Source organism: Delphinus delphis, chromosome 15 (genome assembly GCF_949987515.2).
Source record: "Delphinus delphis chromosome 15, mDelDel1.2, whole genome shotgun sequence".
Taxonomy (NCBI): Eukaryota; Metazoa; Chordata; class Mammalia; order Artiodactyla; family Delphinidae; genus Delphinus; species Delphinus delphis.
The window spans coordinates 58566524-58581666 of NC_082697.1; the positions used below are offsets into that span (position 1 = coordinate 58566524).

The 15143-nt window shown below is 39.2% G+C and overlaps 1 protein-coding gene across 5 annotated transcripts in view; it reads right to left on the minus strand.

Annotated features, from left to right (window-relative positions):
- Positions 1–15143, minus strand: part of TXNDC11 (thioredoxin domain containing 11) — a 66106-nt gene that overhangs the window by 26918 nt on the left and 24045 nt on the right. For all 5 annotated transcript variants that reach the window (XM_060031752.1, XM_060031751.1, XM_060031756.2 and 2 more), the window contains one exon: positions 13616–13709. In XM_060031752.1, the coding sequence (XP_059887735.1) occupies positions 13616–13709 (94 nt within the window). Of the gene's footprint in view, positions 1–13615; positions 13710–15143 lie in introns of those variants that run through there.

Sequence of the window (15143 nt, forward strand, 5' to 3'; positions counted from 1 at the left end):
ACATGTATGGATTAAATCCTCCAACCAAAAGACACAGGCTTTCTGAATGGATACAAAAACAAGACCCATATATATGCTGTCTACAAGAGACGCACTTCAGACCTAGGGGCACATACAGACTGAAAGTGAGGGGATGGAAAAAGATATTCCATGCAAATGGCAATCAAAAGAAAGCTGGAGTAGCAATACTCATACCCGATAAAATACTTTAAAATAAAGAATGTTACAAGAGACAAGGGAGGACACTACATAATGATCAAGGGATCAATCCAAGAAGAAGATATAACAATTATAAATATATATGCCCCCAACATAGGCGCACTTCAATACATAAGGCAACTGCTAACAGCTATAAAAGAGGAAATCCACAGTAACACAATACTAGTGGGGGACTTTAATAACACCTCAGTTACACCAATGGACAGATCATCCAAACAGAAAATTAACAAGGAAAGACAAGATTTAAATGACACAATAGACCCGATAGATTTAATTGATATTTATAGGACATTCCATCCAAAAACAGTAGATTACACTTTCTTCTCAAGTGCACACGGAACATTCTCCAGGATAGATCACATCTTGGGTCACAAATCAAGCCTCAGTAAATTTAAGAAAACTGAAATCATATCAAGCATCTTTTCTGACCACAATGCTATGAGACTAGAAGTGAATTACAGGGAAAAAAACGTTAAAAACAAACACATGGAGGCTAAACAATACGTTACTAAATAACCAAGAGATCACTGAAGAAATCAAAAAATACCTAGAGACAAATGACAATGGAGACACGACGACCCAAAACCTATGGGATGCAGCAAAAGCAGTTCTAAGAGGGAAGTTTATAGCAATACAAGCCTACCTCAAGAAACAAAAAAATCTCAAATAAACAATCTAACCTTGCACCTAAAGGAACTAGAGAAAGAAGAACAAACAAAACCCAAAGTTAGCAAAAGGAAAGAAATCATAAAGATCAGAGCAGAAATAAATGAAATAGAAACAAAGAAAACAATAGCAAAGATCAATAAAACTAAAAGTTGGTTCTTTGAGAAGATAAACAAAATTGATAAACCATTAGCCAGACTCATCAAGGAGGAGAAGACTCAAATCAATAAAATTAGAAATGAAAAAGGAGAAGTTACAACAGACACCACAGAAAAACAAAGCATCCTAAGAGACTACTACAAGCAACTCTATGCCAATAAAATGGACAACCTGGAAGAAATGGACAAATTCTTAGAAAGGTAGAACCTTCCAAGACTGAACCAGGAAAAAATAGAATATATGAACAGACCAATCATAAGTAATGAAATTGAAACTGTGATAAAAAATCTTCCAACAAACAAAAGTCCAGGACCAGATGGCTTCACAGGTGAATTCTATCAAACATTTAGAGAAGAGCTAACACCCATCCTTCTCAAACTCTTCCAAAAAACTGCAGAGGAAGGAACACTCCCAAACTCATTCTATGAGGCCACCATCACCCTGATACCAAAGCCAGACAAAGATACTACAAAAAAAGAAAATTACAGACCAATATCACTGATGAATATAGATGCAAAAATCCTCAACAAAATACTAGCAAACAAAATCCAACAACATACTAAAAGATCATACACCATGATCAAGTGGGATTTATCCAGGGATGCAAGGACTCTTCAATATATGCAAATCAATCAATGTGATAAACCATATTAACAAATTGAAGAACAAAAACCATATGATCATCTCAATAGATGCAGAAAAAGCTTTTGACAAAATTCAACACCCATTTATGATAAAAATTCTCCAGAAAGTGGGCAAAGAGGAAACCTACCTCAACATAATAAAGAAAAAAAAAAATCTCAATAAACTGTTAGCCAGGTAACTGGCCAGTTATAGTCTCTATTAACCATCCAGTGCAAGGTGTCAGAAAGACACCTGCAAGATGTAACAACATCTTGAAAGAACACCTGGGTGAAGGCAGTAGTTACTGAGCAGTTTCTGTAGCAGGTCACATAGACACTAAGTAGGTCAAGGTGACCACAGCATGAAGACTGCTGCCTGCTACAAAAGGTGCTGAGTCCTTGGCCCTGTGTCCCTCAGCTACAAGGCAACCCACTGCACACACAGCCACCACTAGGCTCCCCATGAGACGTGGGGTGAGCAGAATGAATACTATCATGCTGATTCGCTGTCTGTGTGCTTTGAGTAACAAACAGCCTTTCTTTGATCCATTAAACATTGTCTACTTTTAGCATGTATTGTAGGTTTACCCTTTGCTATCTTTTATGAGACTAGGGTTCTTTTCTGCCACTAACAGAATGCTCTACCCCTGCTTCCCACGCCCCCATAGGTGGAGCTTCCGCTGACCTTCTTGTACCTTCGACACGCCACTGTCACCATTTACCTCATGGCAACCACCAAGGATGCATCGAGAATGGAAAGATCTGAAATTCCATCTGGTTTCCATTCAGATTCATCTGGCTCACTTGTGACCTTTCTGGTGTGCATTCAGGTTTTTTGTTTTTGGCCACTGCCTAATGTTTTAATATCAGACTACTTCATTTTGCTGAAAACCACTGCTTTAAATTCAATTTTTAATATTAAAACTTCAGTTCAGTATTAAGGTAAAGCAAACACATTCTGAGGCAAGACCTCAGTGAGGCAAAATATTAAAATTCTCAAACATTCCAGAAAGAACAAGAATTCGTTTCTTCTGTTAGCAAAAGAGAATAGTTTTTTCTTTTTATTGAAGTACAGTTGATTTACAATATTGTATGTTTCAAGTGTATAGCAAAGTGATTCAGATATGTACATATGTATATATATATTTATTTCAGATTATTTTCTACTAATCTATTTTTAACTGTGCTTTAAAGTTAATAATAAAGCGTCCTGCCAGAAGCAAAGCTACACAATTCGCACTCAGCAACTACCAGATTACCAAGACTACCAGGAGGACACTCTGAAGCATTAACTCAAGGATGTGCCTGCAGGAAGGAGACTCAGTATCTTAGGAAATAACTGTTTTCCCCAGGATACTTGGATAATGAGGCCTAGGCCCTGAGTGCACTGTCCTATGTCATAGCCACTAACCATATGTGGCTAATGAGCACTTGAAATATGAGCAACCGAGGGACTAAATTTTAACTTTGATTTTAATTAATTTAATTTAAAAGTGATACTCAATTCAGTTATCAGAAAATGTTTAAGTATGTTTAAGACAACATGGGTATGTAACCTGAAGCTAATATAATATTGTAAATCAACTATATTTCAATAAAATAAGTAAAATGAAACAATATAAATATTTGGTATATAAATCACTTTTTCAACTGTAAATTTTATGAACTCTAAATACAGATCAAGTATGTCCAATGAACATTTAGCAGCTGAATTGAGATGGGGCTGTTAAGTATAAAAGACTTGGTTCAAAAAAAAAAAAGTTAAATATCTCAATAGTTTTTATGCTGATTACATGTTGAAATGCTAATAATTTGGGTACACTGGGTTAAATAAAATATAAATTATTAAATTAATTTTACCTATTTCTTCTTAAATTTTAACACAGCCACCAGGAAATTTTTAAATACCTCCATCGTTCATCTTATAGTTCTACTGGACTGTGCCAAGGTGGCAATGATGAAAAAGCAAGATTCATGTAACTCAGGAAGAAGATTAGGCTAAGATAATAAGCCCATTAGCCAGTAAATCTTAATAATGGACAATTATCTGGGAAGGAAACATAAGACAAAGATTTTTTCGTGAATGATTATTTTAAAGAATGTGTCCCACTCTCTCCTTCGGAAAGGAAAAGGTGGGACTCTAAACCTTGTGACTCTGGGTATAAACTGCCGAGCTTCTGAAATTAATTCTCTCTCAGAGGGCTAGAGTAAACAGCACTTGGTGTCCTACAAAGTAAGGTACCCAAGGATACAATGAAATAATGAGCAGAAATGCTGGAACTGAACAACATGGAAATTTTTACATCAGGAATGGCCATCTGCTCTCCAGGAGGCTTTCATGTGAGCTAATCTCTCAGGGATCATAGGACAAAATGGAATATCAGGTCAAGAAAAATACTGATAAAGGAAACTGCTAACAAATAAACCATGAAATACTTCAAAACTGAATACCACTGGGTTAAGTCACATGGCTTTTAATCTACATGGCTAAGTTATTTACTCCCTGGGAAAAATTCTCTCACTTCTTTTTTTTTTTTTTTTTTTTTTGCGGTACGCGGGCCTCTCACTGTTGTGGCCTCTCCTGTTGCGGAGCACAGGCTCCGGACGCGCAGGCTCAGTGGCCATGGCTCACGGGCCCAGCCGCTCCGTGGCATGTGGGATCCTCCCGGACCGGGGCACAAACCCGTGTCCCCTGCATCGGCAGGCGGACTCTCAACCACTGCGCCACCAGGGAAGCCCTCTCTCACTTCTTTACTCTGGGAAGTAGTGACACCCCCAAAGGCAAACCTGTATTGTGGTACCTTCCACCCTGGCAACGATTCTCATTTTACTCTATACTCTGCCATTTTTATTAACTTCTGCTTTCCCACTCTTCTTTACAAGGTTTTGGACAAGGAAGAAAAAGGAAAACGACAGGATTATATAAGAAGGAATAACAACAGCCCCTCCAAGATTACTCAGCATTTACATGGTGATTCATCATCATTCGCTAGATGATTTCACACACTTTAAATACATTCATTAAAATGAAAAAATCTTCAAAGAAATGCAGTAGTTTATAGAAATGTTTGTTTTCAATGTATGAACTATAGCTATTGCTTGCATTTTTTCCCACAGAAATCTGACTGAGATTTGTATACTGTCAAAATTCTCTTTTCTTTTTTCTATTTTTGGCTGCGCCACATGCCTTGTAGGATCTCAGTTCCCCAACCAGGGATTGAACCCGGGCCACAGCAGTGAAAGCACTGAATCCTGACCACCAGACCACCAGGGAACTCCCTCAAAATTCTTAATATAAAGCACAAAGCAATTATCTAGAAAAAAAACTCTGGCATATGGGCACCAGAGATACAATATGCACATTCTGGTACATGCCAAAATACTGCTAAACTCTAAGTAAACATTTAACTCCTTAGCTGTGATTTTTCTTTCTTGTGAGTTAGAGAGGAGGGCAAGAAAAATATAGTTCCAAATACATCATTTTAGGGGAACATAAACTATAGAAATATGCACTGTTCTATATACTGACATGACAGTAAACTTAACACCCTCACACCATTGTTCTCATTTAACCAGAGCATAATATTAAAATGATCAATTCAAATATGTCCCTTGTGTGTATTTCAATTAAATTCCTTTTTAAAAAAAAAAAACAAAAAACCCTCAGGGAGGCAAAGACTTCACAAAAGAAACACATCTGCTTAGAAATCCCTCCTCCATCCCCTCTTATGCTGCTCTTAGGGTCTAGCATAGGTGTCACATATTCTTCTTTTTTAAATAACTCTTTACAAATATAAAAACAATTCTTAGCTCCCAGGTCTAAAAAAAAAACAGGCCAAGGGCCAATGCATTTTCAAGCTGAAGTTTCCTTTAGAGGCAACTGGGGCAAAGTTCCCTTATCCTGCAGATGGGGAACCTGAAGACCAGTGAGAAGGGGTGACTGGTGAGCTGTGGTCACACAGGACAGCTGCCACTAACATGACTGATCAGGACAGTCAGTTTCTGCCTACTTGTTAGGAAGATACTACTAAAGTCTAAGGGAAAATCAGAAAACAACGTTGGTTGCTAAGTGGGAGACACAGCCAACGAGTGCAACAGGAGTTCCAAGAAGGGAGCCAGTGGATGGAAATCTCCACTTGATGTCCACAGTGTGCCAGACATCATGCTGGCTGGGCAATATTTACAAATCCCAGAGGACTTCAGTTAGGCCTTGAAAAATTAGGAAGGCAGATAATAACTAGGGCAAGGCATTGCATTTTAAGCAGTATCATGGGCAAAGACCAGGAGGTAGGAATCACCATATTGTGCCACCTGTCCCACCTCCGGAGATTACAGAGGCAGATGGAGTGATGTGGTCCTGGATTCCTATCTCACTCCTCATTTACTGGTACGTGACTATATCAAGTTGCTATTTCTGCTGTAACAAATTACCACTAACTTAGTAGTTTAAAAAAACATAAATTTATCTTACAGTTCTGGAGGTCGAAGTCCAAAATGGGCCTCATTGGGCTAAAATCAAGGTACAGCAGGTAATGTTCCTTCTGGAGGCTCTAGGGGAGAATGCATCTCCTTGCCTTTCCTACCATTTAGAGGCTACCTGCATTCCTTGGCTTGAGGCTACCTGCATTGGCTTATGGCCCTTTCCGTTTCAAAACCAGTAATGGCCGGACAAGTCCTTCTCATACTGCATCACTCTGACAATATTCTTTGCCTCTCAATGCCACTTTTAAGAATCGTTCTGATTACACTGGGCCTACTCAGATAATCCAGGATAATCTCCCTTTCTCAATGTCAGCTGATTAGCAACCCAAATCCATAGGCAACCTCAATTTTCTCTTGCCATGTAATGTAACATATTCATAGGTCCTGGGGATTAGAATGTGGACATCTCTGGGGAGCCACTGTTCTGCCTCACAGCGTCCTGGATTCTGTTAACAACCTCCTCCAAGCCTCAGCTTCCTCACCTGAGACAGTAACACTGAGATAATAACAGTTTCTACTTCAAAGAGTGGCACTGAAGACTGGATCATCCAGGTAAAGCCCTCCGTCCAGTATCAGCTTATCACGCTCAGTGTTACATAACAAGTGGTCAAGTGGAGACCAGAACGGGGTTTGTCTGCACCGAGTCGAGTCGTTTCACTATAAGTTTGTGACTTTATTATAGAAGGTGATCCCTGAGAGGTTTCTAAGATTTTAGTGTTTTTGGTTCTTTGTCTAGGAGTCTCATTTCAGCTTAAACAAAACAAAAAAACCAAAACCCCCCAAAAACCTTGAAGAAATAGGATCAAAAATCAAAACACACACATACACACTACTAAAACAGGACACCTTTAAAAAGGTAGAAAATACCACAAGACAATCAGAAAGTAAAGATGGTGTAATTTTTCAAATACACGGGTTCAAGGAATCAAAGTTTCTACAAATGGGCACTAAATTTAGTTCTGAGCTCTCCGCACTCCTTTTGCTCTTCTCAACACCGCCTATCTTCCACTCTCCCGTTTCTTACACACTTACCTGAAGGCTGACCCCTCATTCTCCTGGGAAATCCTCCCCACCTCCAGTCTTCCCTGAACTGATCCGGACGCCCTACCTCCGTGCTCCGACGAAGCCTGTCACAGACGTGTCACTACACTCACATTGTGGGTAAGCCCACCTGTTGGCCACACTAGCTAGTGGCACCCCGATGGTGAGGAACAAGTTTTACTCCTCTTTACAGCTGTAGCACAAAGTGGATCCTCAAATGTTTGTTGAATTAATAAGTCATGCTTCTGAAGCTAATTCAAAGTGCGGGGATGTCTGGTTTTGGCCTTAGTGCTTATCTAGCAGCACTTACAAGGCTTAAGAGATGTCATAATAGGAATAAAGGCATTTCCTATGAAATATGATCACATCCTTGCTAAAATAATAGCAACATAATTAAAAAGTCAATTTTAGGTATGGGAACAAAAGGTATGGAATTTCTAATGTGTATTAATCAGCACCCAGAGGGCCTCAGAACACAGGCAGCTAGTTAGAAAAAGATTTCCCTCTTTAAGCGAGTACAGTGACAACAAATGAGATTATGTGGGAAAACCAGTGACCTAGAACCTGTTTCATTCACGGAGAATTGTTAAACCCAATGCTTGGTCCAAACTCCCAAGAGTGAGACCCAGGAACCTGAGAAAATAAAGCAATTTCAGAGTCAACCTTGCCTAAGAAGTCAATCCCTTGTCTTTCCAATGACTTTAAGAATGTCACTTTCAGGATAAGAAAATCCTACTTTTCAGACCTCTTGATGTTGTACAAAGTTTCACAATCTAACAGAAAAGTGCTCCAAAAAAGCTTTATTTGTGAAAAAGGATATGGAGGAGGGAGCTTCTTGTGCCCTGACTCAATTCTACCAGCAAATCACAGCACCATCAGACGCCACCTAGTGGAGTAGAGGGACCCTACACTGGAATTACTTCTTCCTCTAAAAAATTCATTACAACAGTATTTTCCAAAGGTGTTCCTTAGAAAACTAATGCCACAAGGTTCCCTGTCAACTATGTTTAGGAATTCCTAAAGGTGAATGAAGGGAGTGGAAACGATGTCTTTAGTTAACAGTTTAGTGTATTTTGAAGATGACATTTAAGTATCATGTGAATTTCAATTCAATCCATGAGAACTCTAGTGTCGGGATGGCGAGAAGCCAAGAAAAAAGAGTAAGGAGAATGAGCCAGGCAGGGACTCCATCTAGTCCAGTGGGAGTGATTCCTGCACACTGGTCTATGGAACCTGAAAGGCCAGGCATGAGGAGAGGTGGTGGTGGGAGGGGATCCAAAATGACTCAACATCCCTCTGCCAAAATCACTCCAACCTGAGCAATTTCAAGGTAAAGTATCATTTAACTAGTCATTCATTCAAACTTTTAGCTAAATTGTTAAGAGTTGTAGGAGAAAGACAATAAAACCTTGGCCTCAAGGCGCTCAATAAATACTGTCTGAACAAACCAGCTCAAATTTTGGTGGGACAGATGTGCAGTCAGTTCCACAGCAAGAACACCATGCAGTACTGTCATCCCTTGGTGTCCACAGGGAATTGGTTCCAGCCCCCCATTCCCCTTGGATACCAAAATCCATGGATGTTCAAGTCCCTTATATAAAATGGCATAGTGGGCTTCCCTGGTGGCGCAGTGTTTGAGAGTCTGCCTGCTGATGCAGGGGACACGGGTTCGTGCCCCGGTCCGGGAAGATCCCACATGCCGCGGAGCGGCTGGGCCCATGAGCCATGGCTGCTGAGCCTGTGCTCCGCAACGGGAGAGGCCACAACAGTGAGAGGCCCGCGTACAGCAAAAAAAAAAAAAAAAGGCATAGTATTTGCATGTAACCTATACACGTCCTCTGGTATACTTTAAATCACCTCTACATTACTTATAACAACTAACAGACTATAAATGCTAAGCAAACAGTTGTAATTACAACATAATGCTATGGAAGTAGTTGCCAGGTACATGATACATTCAATTTTTGCTTTTTGGAGCTTTCTGGAATTTTCTTTTCCCTAATATTTTCGATCCAGGATTGGCTGGATCCAAAAGTAAAGAACCTGTGGATACGGAGGGCCAACTACACAAAAAACAGCAGATACAGAGTGCTCCAGGAAAAGGGAAGAGGAAGACCTGTGTCTGCTAGTCGGTCAAGGTACATACTATCTGGTGTAGATGCTTTTAAGAAAACAGACACAGTACTTACTTCAGGTGCTTTCAGCCAAAGGCTTTCTCATTAAACTGCTACAGATTTTCAGACTATTACTTTATTCACACACAACATACTTCACACATGATGTGGCCTTGTAAAACAAGCATTTACCCTTACCTCCACCCTCTCCAATTTTACAGACAGAGAAACTCAAACACAGAAAAGTTAAATGTTTTGTTCAAGTTTATAACCCTGCCAGGGGTAGACAAAGGCTAAGGACCAGATACTGCCAGATTCCAGGCCACTGCTTGTCCCCCAGGCGGCACTGCATTCCTTTTGAACAAAATTTGTTGCAAATTTTCTCTTTTAAAAGGTCACTGGGGCTTCCCTGGTGGCGCAGTGGTTGAGAGTCCACCTGCCGATGCAGGGGACACGGGTTCGCGCCCCGGCCCGGGAGGATCCCACATGCCGCAGAGCGGCTGGGCCCGTGAGCCATGGCCGCTGAGCCTGTGCATCCGGAGCCTGTGCTCCGCAACGGGAGAGGCCACAACAGTGAGAGGCCCGCGTACCGCAAAAAAAAAAAAAAAAAAAAGTCACTGAATCATAACAGAATATAACATTTTACCAGAACACATTTTTACAGTAAATAATGAAATAATCATAAGATGGAAGAAAATCAAGTAAGCAACTTAAAAATATCAACCCCTCTACCAAATTTTCTTTAGGCCTGTCTGCCAAGATCAAAGGTGGAAAGGCTCCAAGAAGAACAGGCTCTGCAGTCTGGGAAGAGTGAAGAAGTACAGAGATGGGCTTCCCCAGGATCCTGAAACACACAGACTGCCAGCCCACAGTTAATCATTCAGCACTTTAAAAGGATTAACCATTAATGAGGGATGTGTAAGACCTTTTACAAAAAATTGAAAGGAAGGTTTGAATAAATTAATATCATGCTGTGATCCTAGAAAGGGAAGCTAAGTTTTATGAACATGTCAATTACCTCTAAGTCAACTTAAACATTTAACAAAATTCCAACCCAAATTCAGCCAAATGCATAGATGGATATAAAAGAATATTCCATAAAACACCAGAACTAGAGGACACTGAGTCCAGAGTTCACCAGGTAATTACTTAAACAACGTAAAAAATGAAATTATATTTACTCATATAAAAAGAGGGATCTAGACCAAGAGAAAACACAGAAATAGACCCAATTACATATTAGAAAATATTTTGTGATAAAACAGGCATCATCAAGATGAAGGATAAAGAAAGCATTATTTTGTGAATGGTGCTAATTGATTAGCCAATAAGAAGGGAGGAAAATCAACTGTGTTCTGTATTTTAAGCCAAAGTAAATCCAGGCAGCATAAAGTGCCAAATAACTTTAAAATTCAAAACGAAGTGAACTAATTAGTGACCAGATTTTTCTTAAAAAAATAAATCAAGAAAAAGAACCACAGATTTAACTACATGAAAATATAGAACTGCTAAATAAAAAATGATAAAGGTAAAATGGCTAGGAAAATAATGGACAGAAATATAACAAAAGGGTTACTGCCCACACCACCTAAGAGGAGGGCCGACATCAACTGACATATCAGCACCAAGTTGGAGAGCAATAGGTAAAGGACACAGGTAACTGAGATGTCCCCTCTCAGCAACCCCACAGCACCCAGGCAGGATGCTTCATATATGGTACCTTCTCCAAATATCTGTAGACTGATGGCCAGCTAGCTTCAAGAAACGAATGTTAGAGAGTATCCTGGCTATTTCTAAGGCAATTAAAAAAAAAAAATTTAGGCAATCGAAAGATGTGTATTTTATATATGCTTGTGGCTTGGTGAACCAGGATATCTGCTTTCTACCACAACAGACTAAACACTTCGTCAGTTAAGCTCTCTATAACCAAATGTTAAGTTGTGTCAAATGTTCCTCAGGCCTCAATTTGTGTAAACAATAGAAACACAACAATGACCTAGAACTTACATTCCAAACTGTCCCATTAAAAAAAAAATGTGCACATGTTTCTCTTACTTAACACTGGTTATTAATAATAAGTAAAATACCATTTGACTCCAGGGTGGGAGAAAGAAAAGGGGAAAAAAACCCAGATGCTCAAGGCAAGATTTATTTTAGGTAATCCTTCCAAATTTGTCTTTTTCTTCTAAAAATGGTTCATTAAGCTCAAGTGGGAGTTTACCCAAAAAAATGGGGTATAAATTATTAATTAGAATGAACTCAGTTCTTGCAAAGTTCATATGCAGCAGGATTTTATAAGACCCAACCAGAATCACAAGAGAGTGAAGAAATGTAGTACAGGTAAATTGAGCTAGATTTATTCTGAGAAGAAATTTCATGTAATCATTTGTCAAAATTAGTGATTTGACCAAAAGGTTCATTTTGTACCTTCAAGTAGTTTTTATCCATTTATTACCTTCCTTGCTTAAAAAAAAAGAAAAAAACAAGGGTAAGTCAACTATACTTTAAAAAAAAAAAAGGGAGGAAAAAAGGCTACTATCTTATACTTAGAAAGGTTTTTCCAAAAAGAAGCAAAATTTTGGAAACCTCTGAATGAAAAAGATGAATCATAAACACACAATATAAGCCAACTGGATAACAAAACATCCTTCCAAATCTTGAAATAGCTTCTCTAACTCAAGTACTTGAATGCTGTCATCATTTTAGTGACTGACTCTAGGCTACCCTTTTATACATAATCTTCGAAGGACTTCATTTAGTTTTCTAAGAAGATTTTTGAACATCTATCTGCTTAAGCTTATTTAAGTTGATAGTACTTTGTTTTCAAAATTCAAACTCTGACTCACTGAGCCTTCTTAGTCACCTGAAGCTGTGCAGCTCAAAGTCTTTCAGGTGGACAGAAGACACACCTAATGTGACAGCTTCAGTTCCTCTCCCAGAGTCCCCTGCATGAAAAGCATGAATACAGTAGATTCTCTATGTATAAAACCTTAAGACAATGGACATATTAAAATAGCCAGTAGTATAATTATTTGATGTATTAATAGTATACTATTATAATACCCCCCCAAAATATTGAAGCAATGTAATATCCAGTAATAGGAGGATGACTACATATTTTTGGCTGACCTACTGAGGGAAAGATGACATGGCCATCAATCTGATCACTCATTTGGCAAATAGTGATTGAGCCCCTGCTATGTGCCAGATGCTGGAGAAAGAACACTAAACTGAAGACAGACAATCCCCACCCTCAGAAATCTCTCAGCCCAGGGAAGACAGACAGTAAACAAATCATCTCATAACTATACACATATTGGGTGGGCCAAAAAGTTCATTCAGGCTTTTCCGTAAGATGTTATGGAAAAACCCGAACGAACATTTTGGCTAACACAATAAATACAAACTATGTTGAATGCTGTGAAAGAAAACAACAAATCTCTCTCCAGGGGGGTAGACTGTGGATGTGATATTTGAGCTGGAATCTGAAGGATGAATAGGGGTTTGACAAGTGGACAGCTGGGCCCTGGGGAATGGGGAGGGAGAGGGCACATTTCAGGAAGAAGGACTAGCACAAAGGCCCTAGTGTGAGGAAGGAGGGGCGAGACTGGATACCAGTTAAGTGCCCACTGGCCTAGGGTAGGGGTGGGAAAGGGGCTTGGACCAGAGTGGTAACAAGGAGATGAGGAGCAGATCAAAGTATCTAGAAGAGAACTGACGTAAGGTCATGGCTGATACAGAGAAACAACATGGAGCAACACGAAAAAATGGGCACATGAAAAATGTTTAATTTAAAAAGTAGGACACTCAAATAATACATGATTTAGCTAAGTAAAAAAATATATATGGATTTGAGAATAGTGAACCTGGCAGTAGGCTTATCCTGTAATGTGACATGACTTTCATCCTTATAGAAATACTTCTTGAAGAAAATGTATTCCTAAATTATGATACATCCAACTGACAATACAACCACTGAAAACTTTGACCAAAATTTGTAACGCCACACAAAAAAAGAGATTATGATATAATAAAATTTGAAGTGCAAAATATATCATTGCAGATGCTGTGTGATCAAGCTACATTTAAAAAAATAATAGTCTCTAAACATTTAAGAGGCTATACTTGAAATAGCACAAAATTTTGTTTGCCAGTGAACCATAAAATAATGTAATTATTTAACACAAATACAGAGAAAAAGAATCAAGAAAACTAAAATATATAATCATAAAGATAACATATTTAACAGAAAATATCAATATACAAACATTTCTGTTCAAGTACTAATGTCTTAATATGAATCATGTTTACCTTTCTTTAATGAATGTAACGCTGAAGTGAAGAAGGTCAAATAACCAGGAGGCTGGGGTGAGCCACTGAACTCAAAGTACCCGAGTACTCCAGGCTGCAGAACAAGAGCAGAATTAGTTGCCTGGGGTATCATTGGTCACTGCGTAAAGGGAAATATTTCAAAACAAGAAAGACATGCCATTATAATTTAACAAATTCAATTTGTTGCATTTCGTTTTTTAATAAGGCTTTGAAAAAAGTTGCCGGTTAGGGCTGACCTTTCCCTTCATTTAGACAACAAACAGGGCAGCTTTTACAGAGGCAATTCAGAGCTGAAACTTCCTAAGCAGGTCTTTCCACCCTCTGTGGACAGTTCTCCTACATCCCTGGTTTGAAACCTCACTGTCAAGTTCAAGCACTCACTTGCTTTTGTTTAGCAACTCCAGGCAAACTAGGTCAATGATCTGTAACCTTTCTTACATTTCTTCCTCAACCTCTTCCCCGCCTCACTCCAAACACACCTTCACACTTACTGGAAATCAGGCTACCTCTGACTGGCTCCACTGGTGCTCAAGGTCATCCTTTAAGGGGCTCCTTCTTCCCCACCACACGCAGAACCCAGCATTCCACAATGGCACCCCTCCTCTCTTGTCAGGTCAGTCTGCTGAGAGCCCTCTAGCTCCTCCACCCCAATTTCCACCTGCTCATTCCATTTCTCTAAGCTTAGCACAGAATACCCCACCATTCTGCCAAACCAATTAACTGTCCTCACCAGACACATTCTGCCTTCTTGTGCAGAATAATTTCTTCCTTATTAGAAGGCCTTGTGGGCACTCGTTCTGTCTGGTTTTGTTCTATATGTTTTAAAAGCCCAACTGTGAGATTCTTGAGGAAAGAGTGCTGGGCTTGGAGTCAGAAGACCTAAGCTCAAGTCTGACAGTTAAATGATCTGGAGTGAATGCTTCAATGTGAAGCTCAGTTTCCTCATCTGGCAAATGGGGACCATTCATCATGGGGTTACTGAGAAGAATGAGCTTGATGAACTATAAAGCACTTGGCAAATGTAAAGGGTTCTTTCTAGCCCTAAAACACACAGCACTATGTTTTTAATAAATAATTTTGGAGCTGATTTGATCATTGGGACAACGTCAGATCCAAAAAGTACAACAGAAATTTAACCTGTTGGTAAAGTTTAAAATTGGTATGTTGTATAAAAGTGGAAATTTCTGATTGTAGTGGAATATACTATACTATCTTTCAAATCTAAATCACCTGTTAATTCTAGTAAGATTCCATTTTAAATAGATCAATTGGTTTTCACTCTGGTAGAAACTGAGATAGTCAGAATGTTTAATCTTAACATCTAAAAAAATCTAGCAAATAACTAATTTCTCAAACAACTGAGGAAATCAGAAAGTAGTCATTGAAACAGGATTTTCTTTTTTTCTTTTTTTTTTTTTTTTGCGGTACGCAGGCCTCTCACTGTTGTGGCCTCTCCCGTGGCGGAGCACAGGCTCCGGATGCGCAGGCTCAGCAGCCATGGCTCATG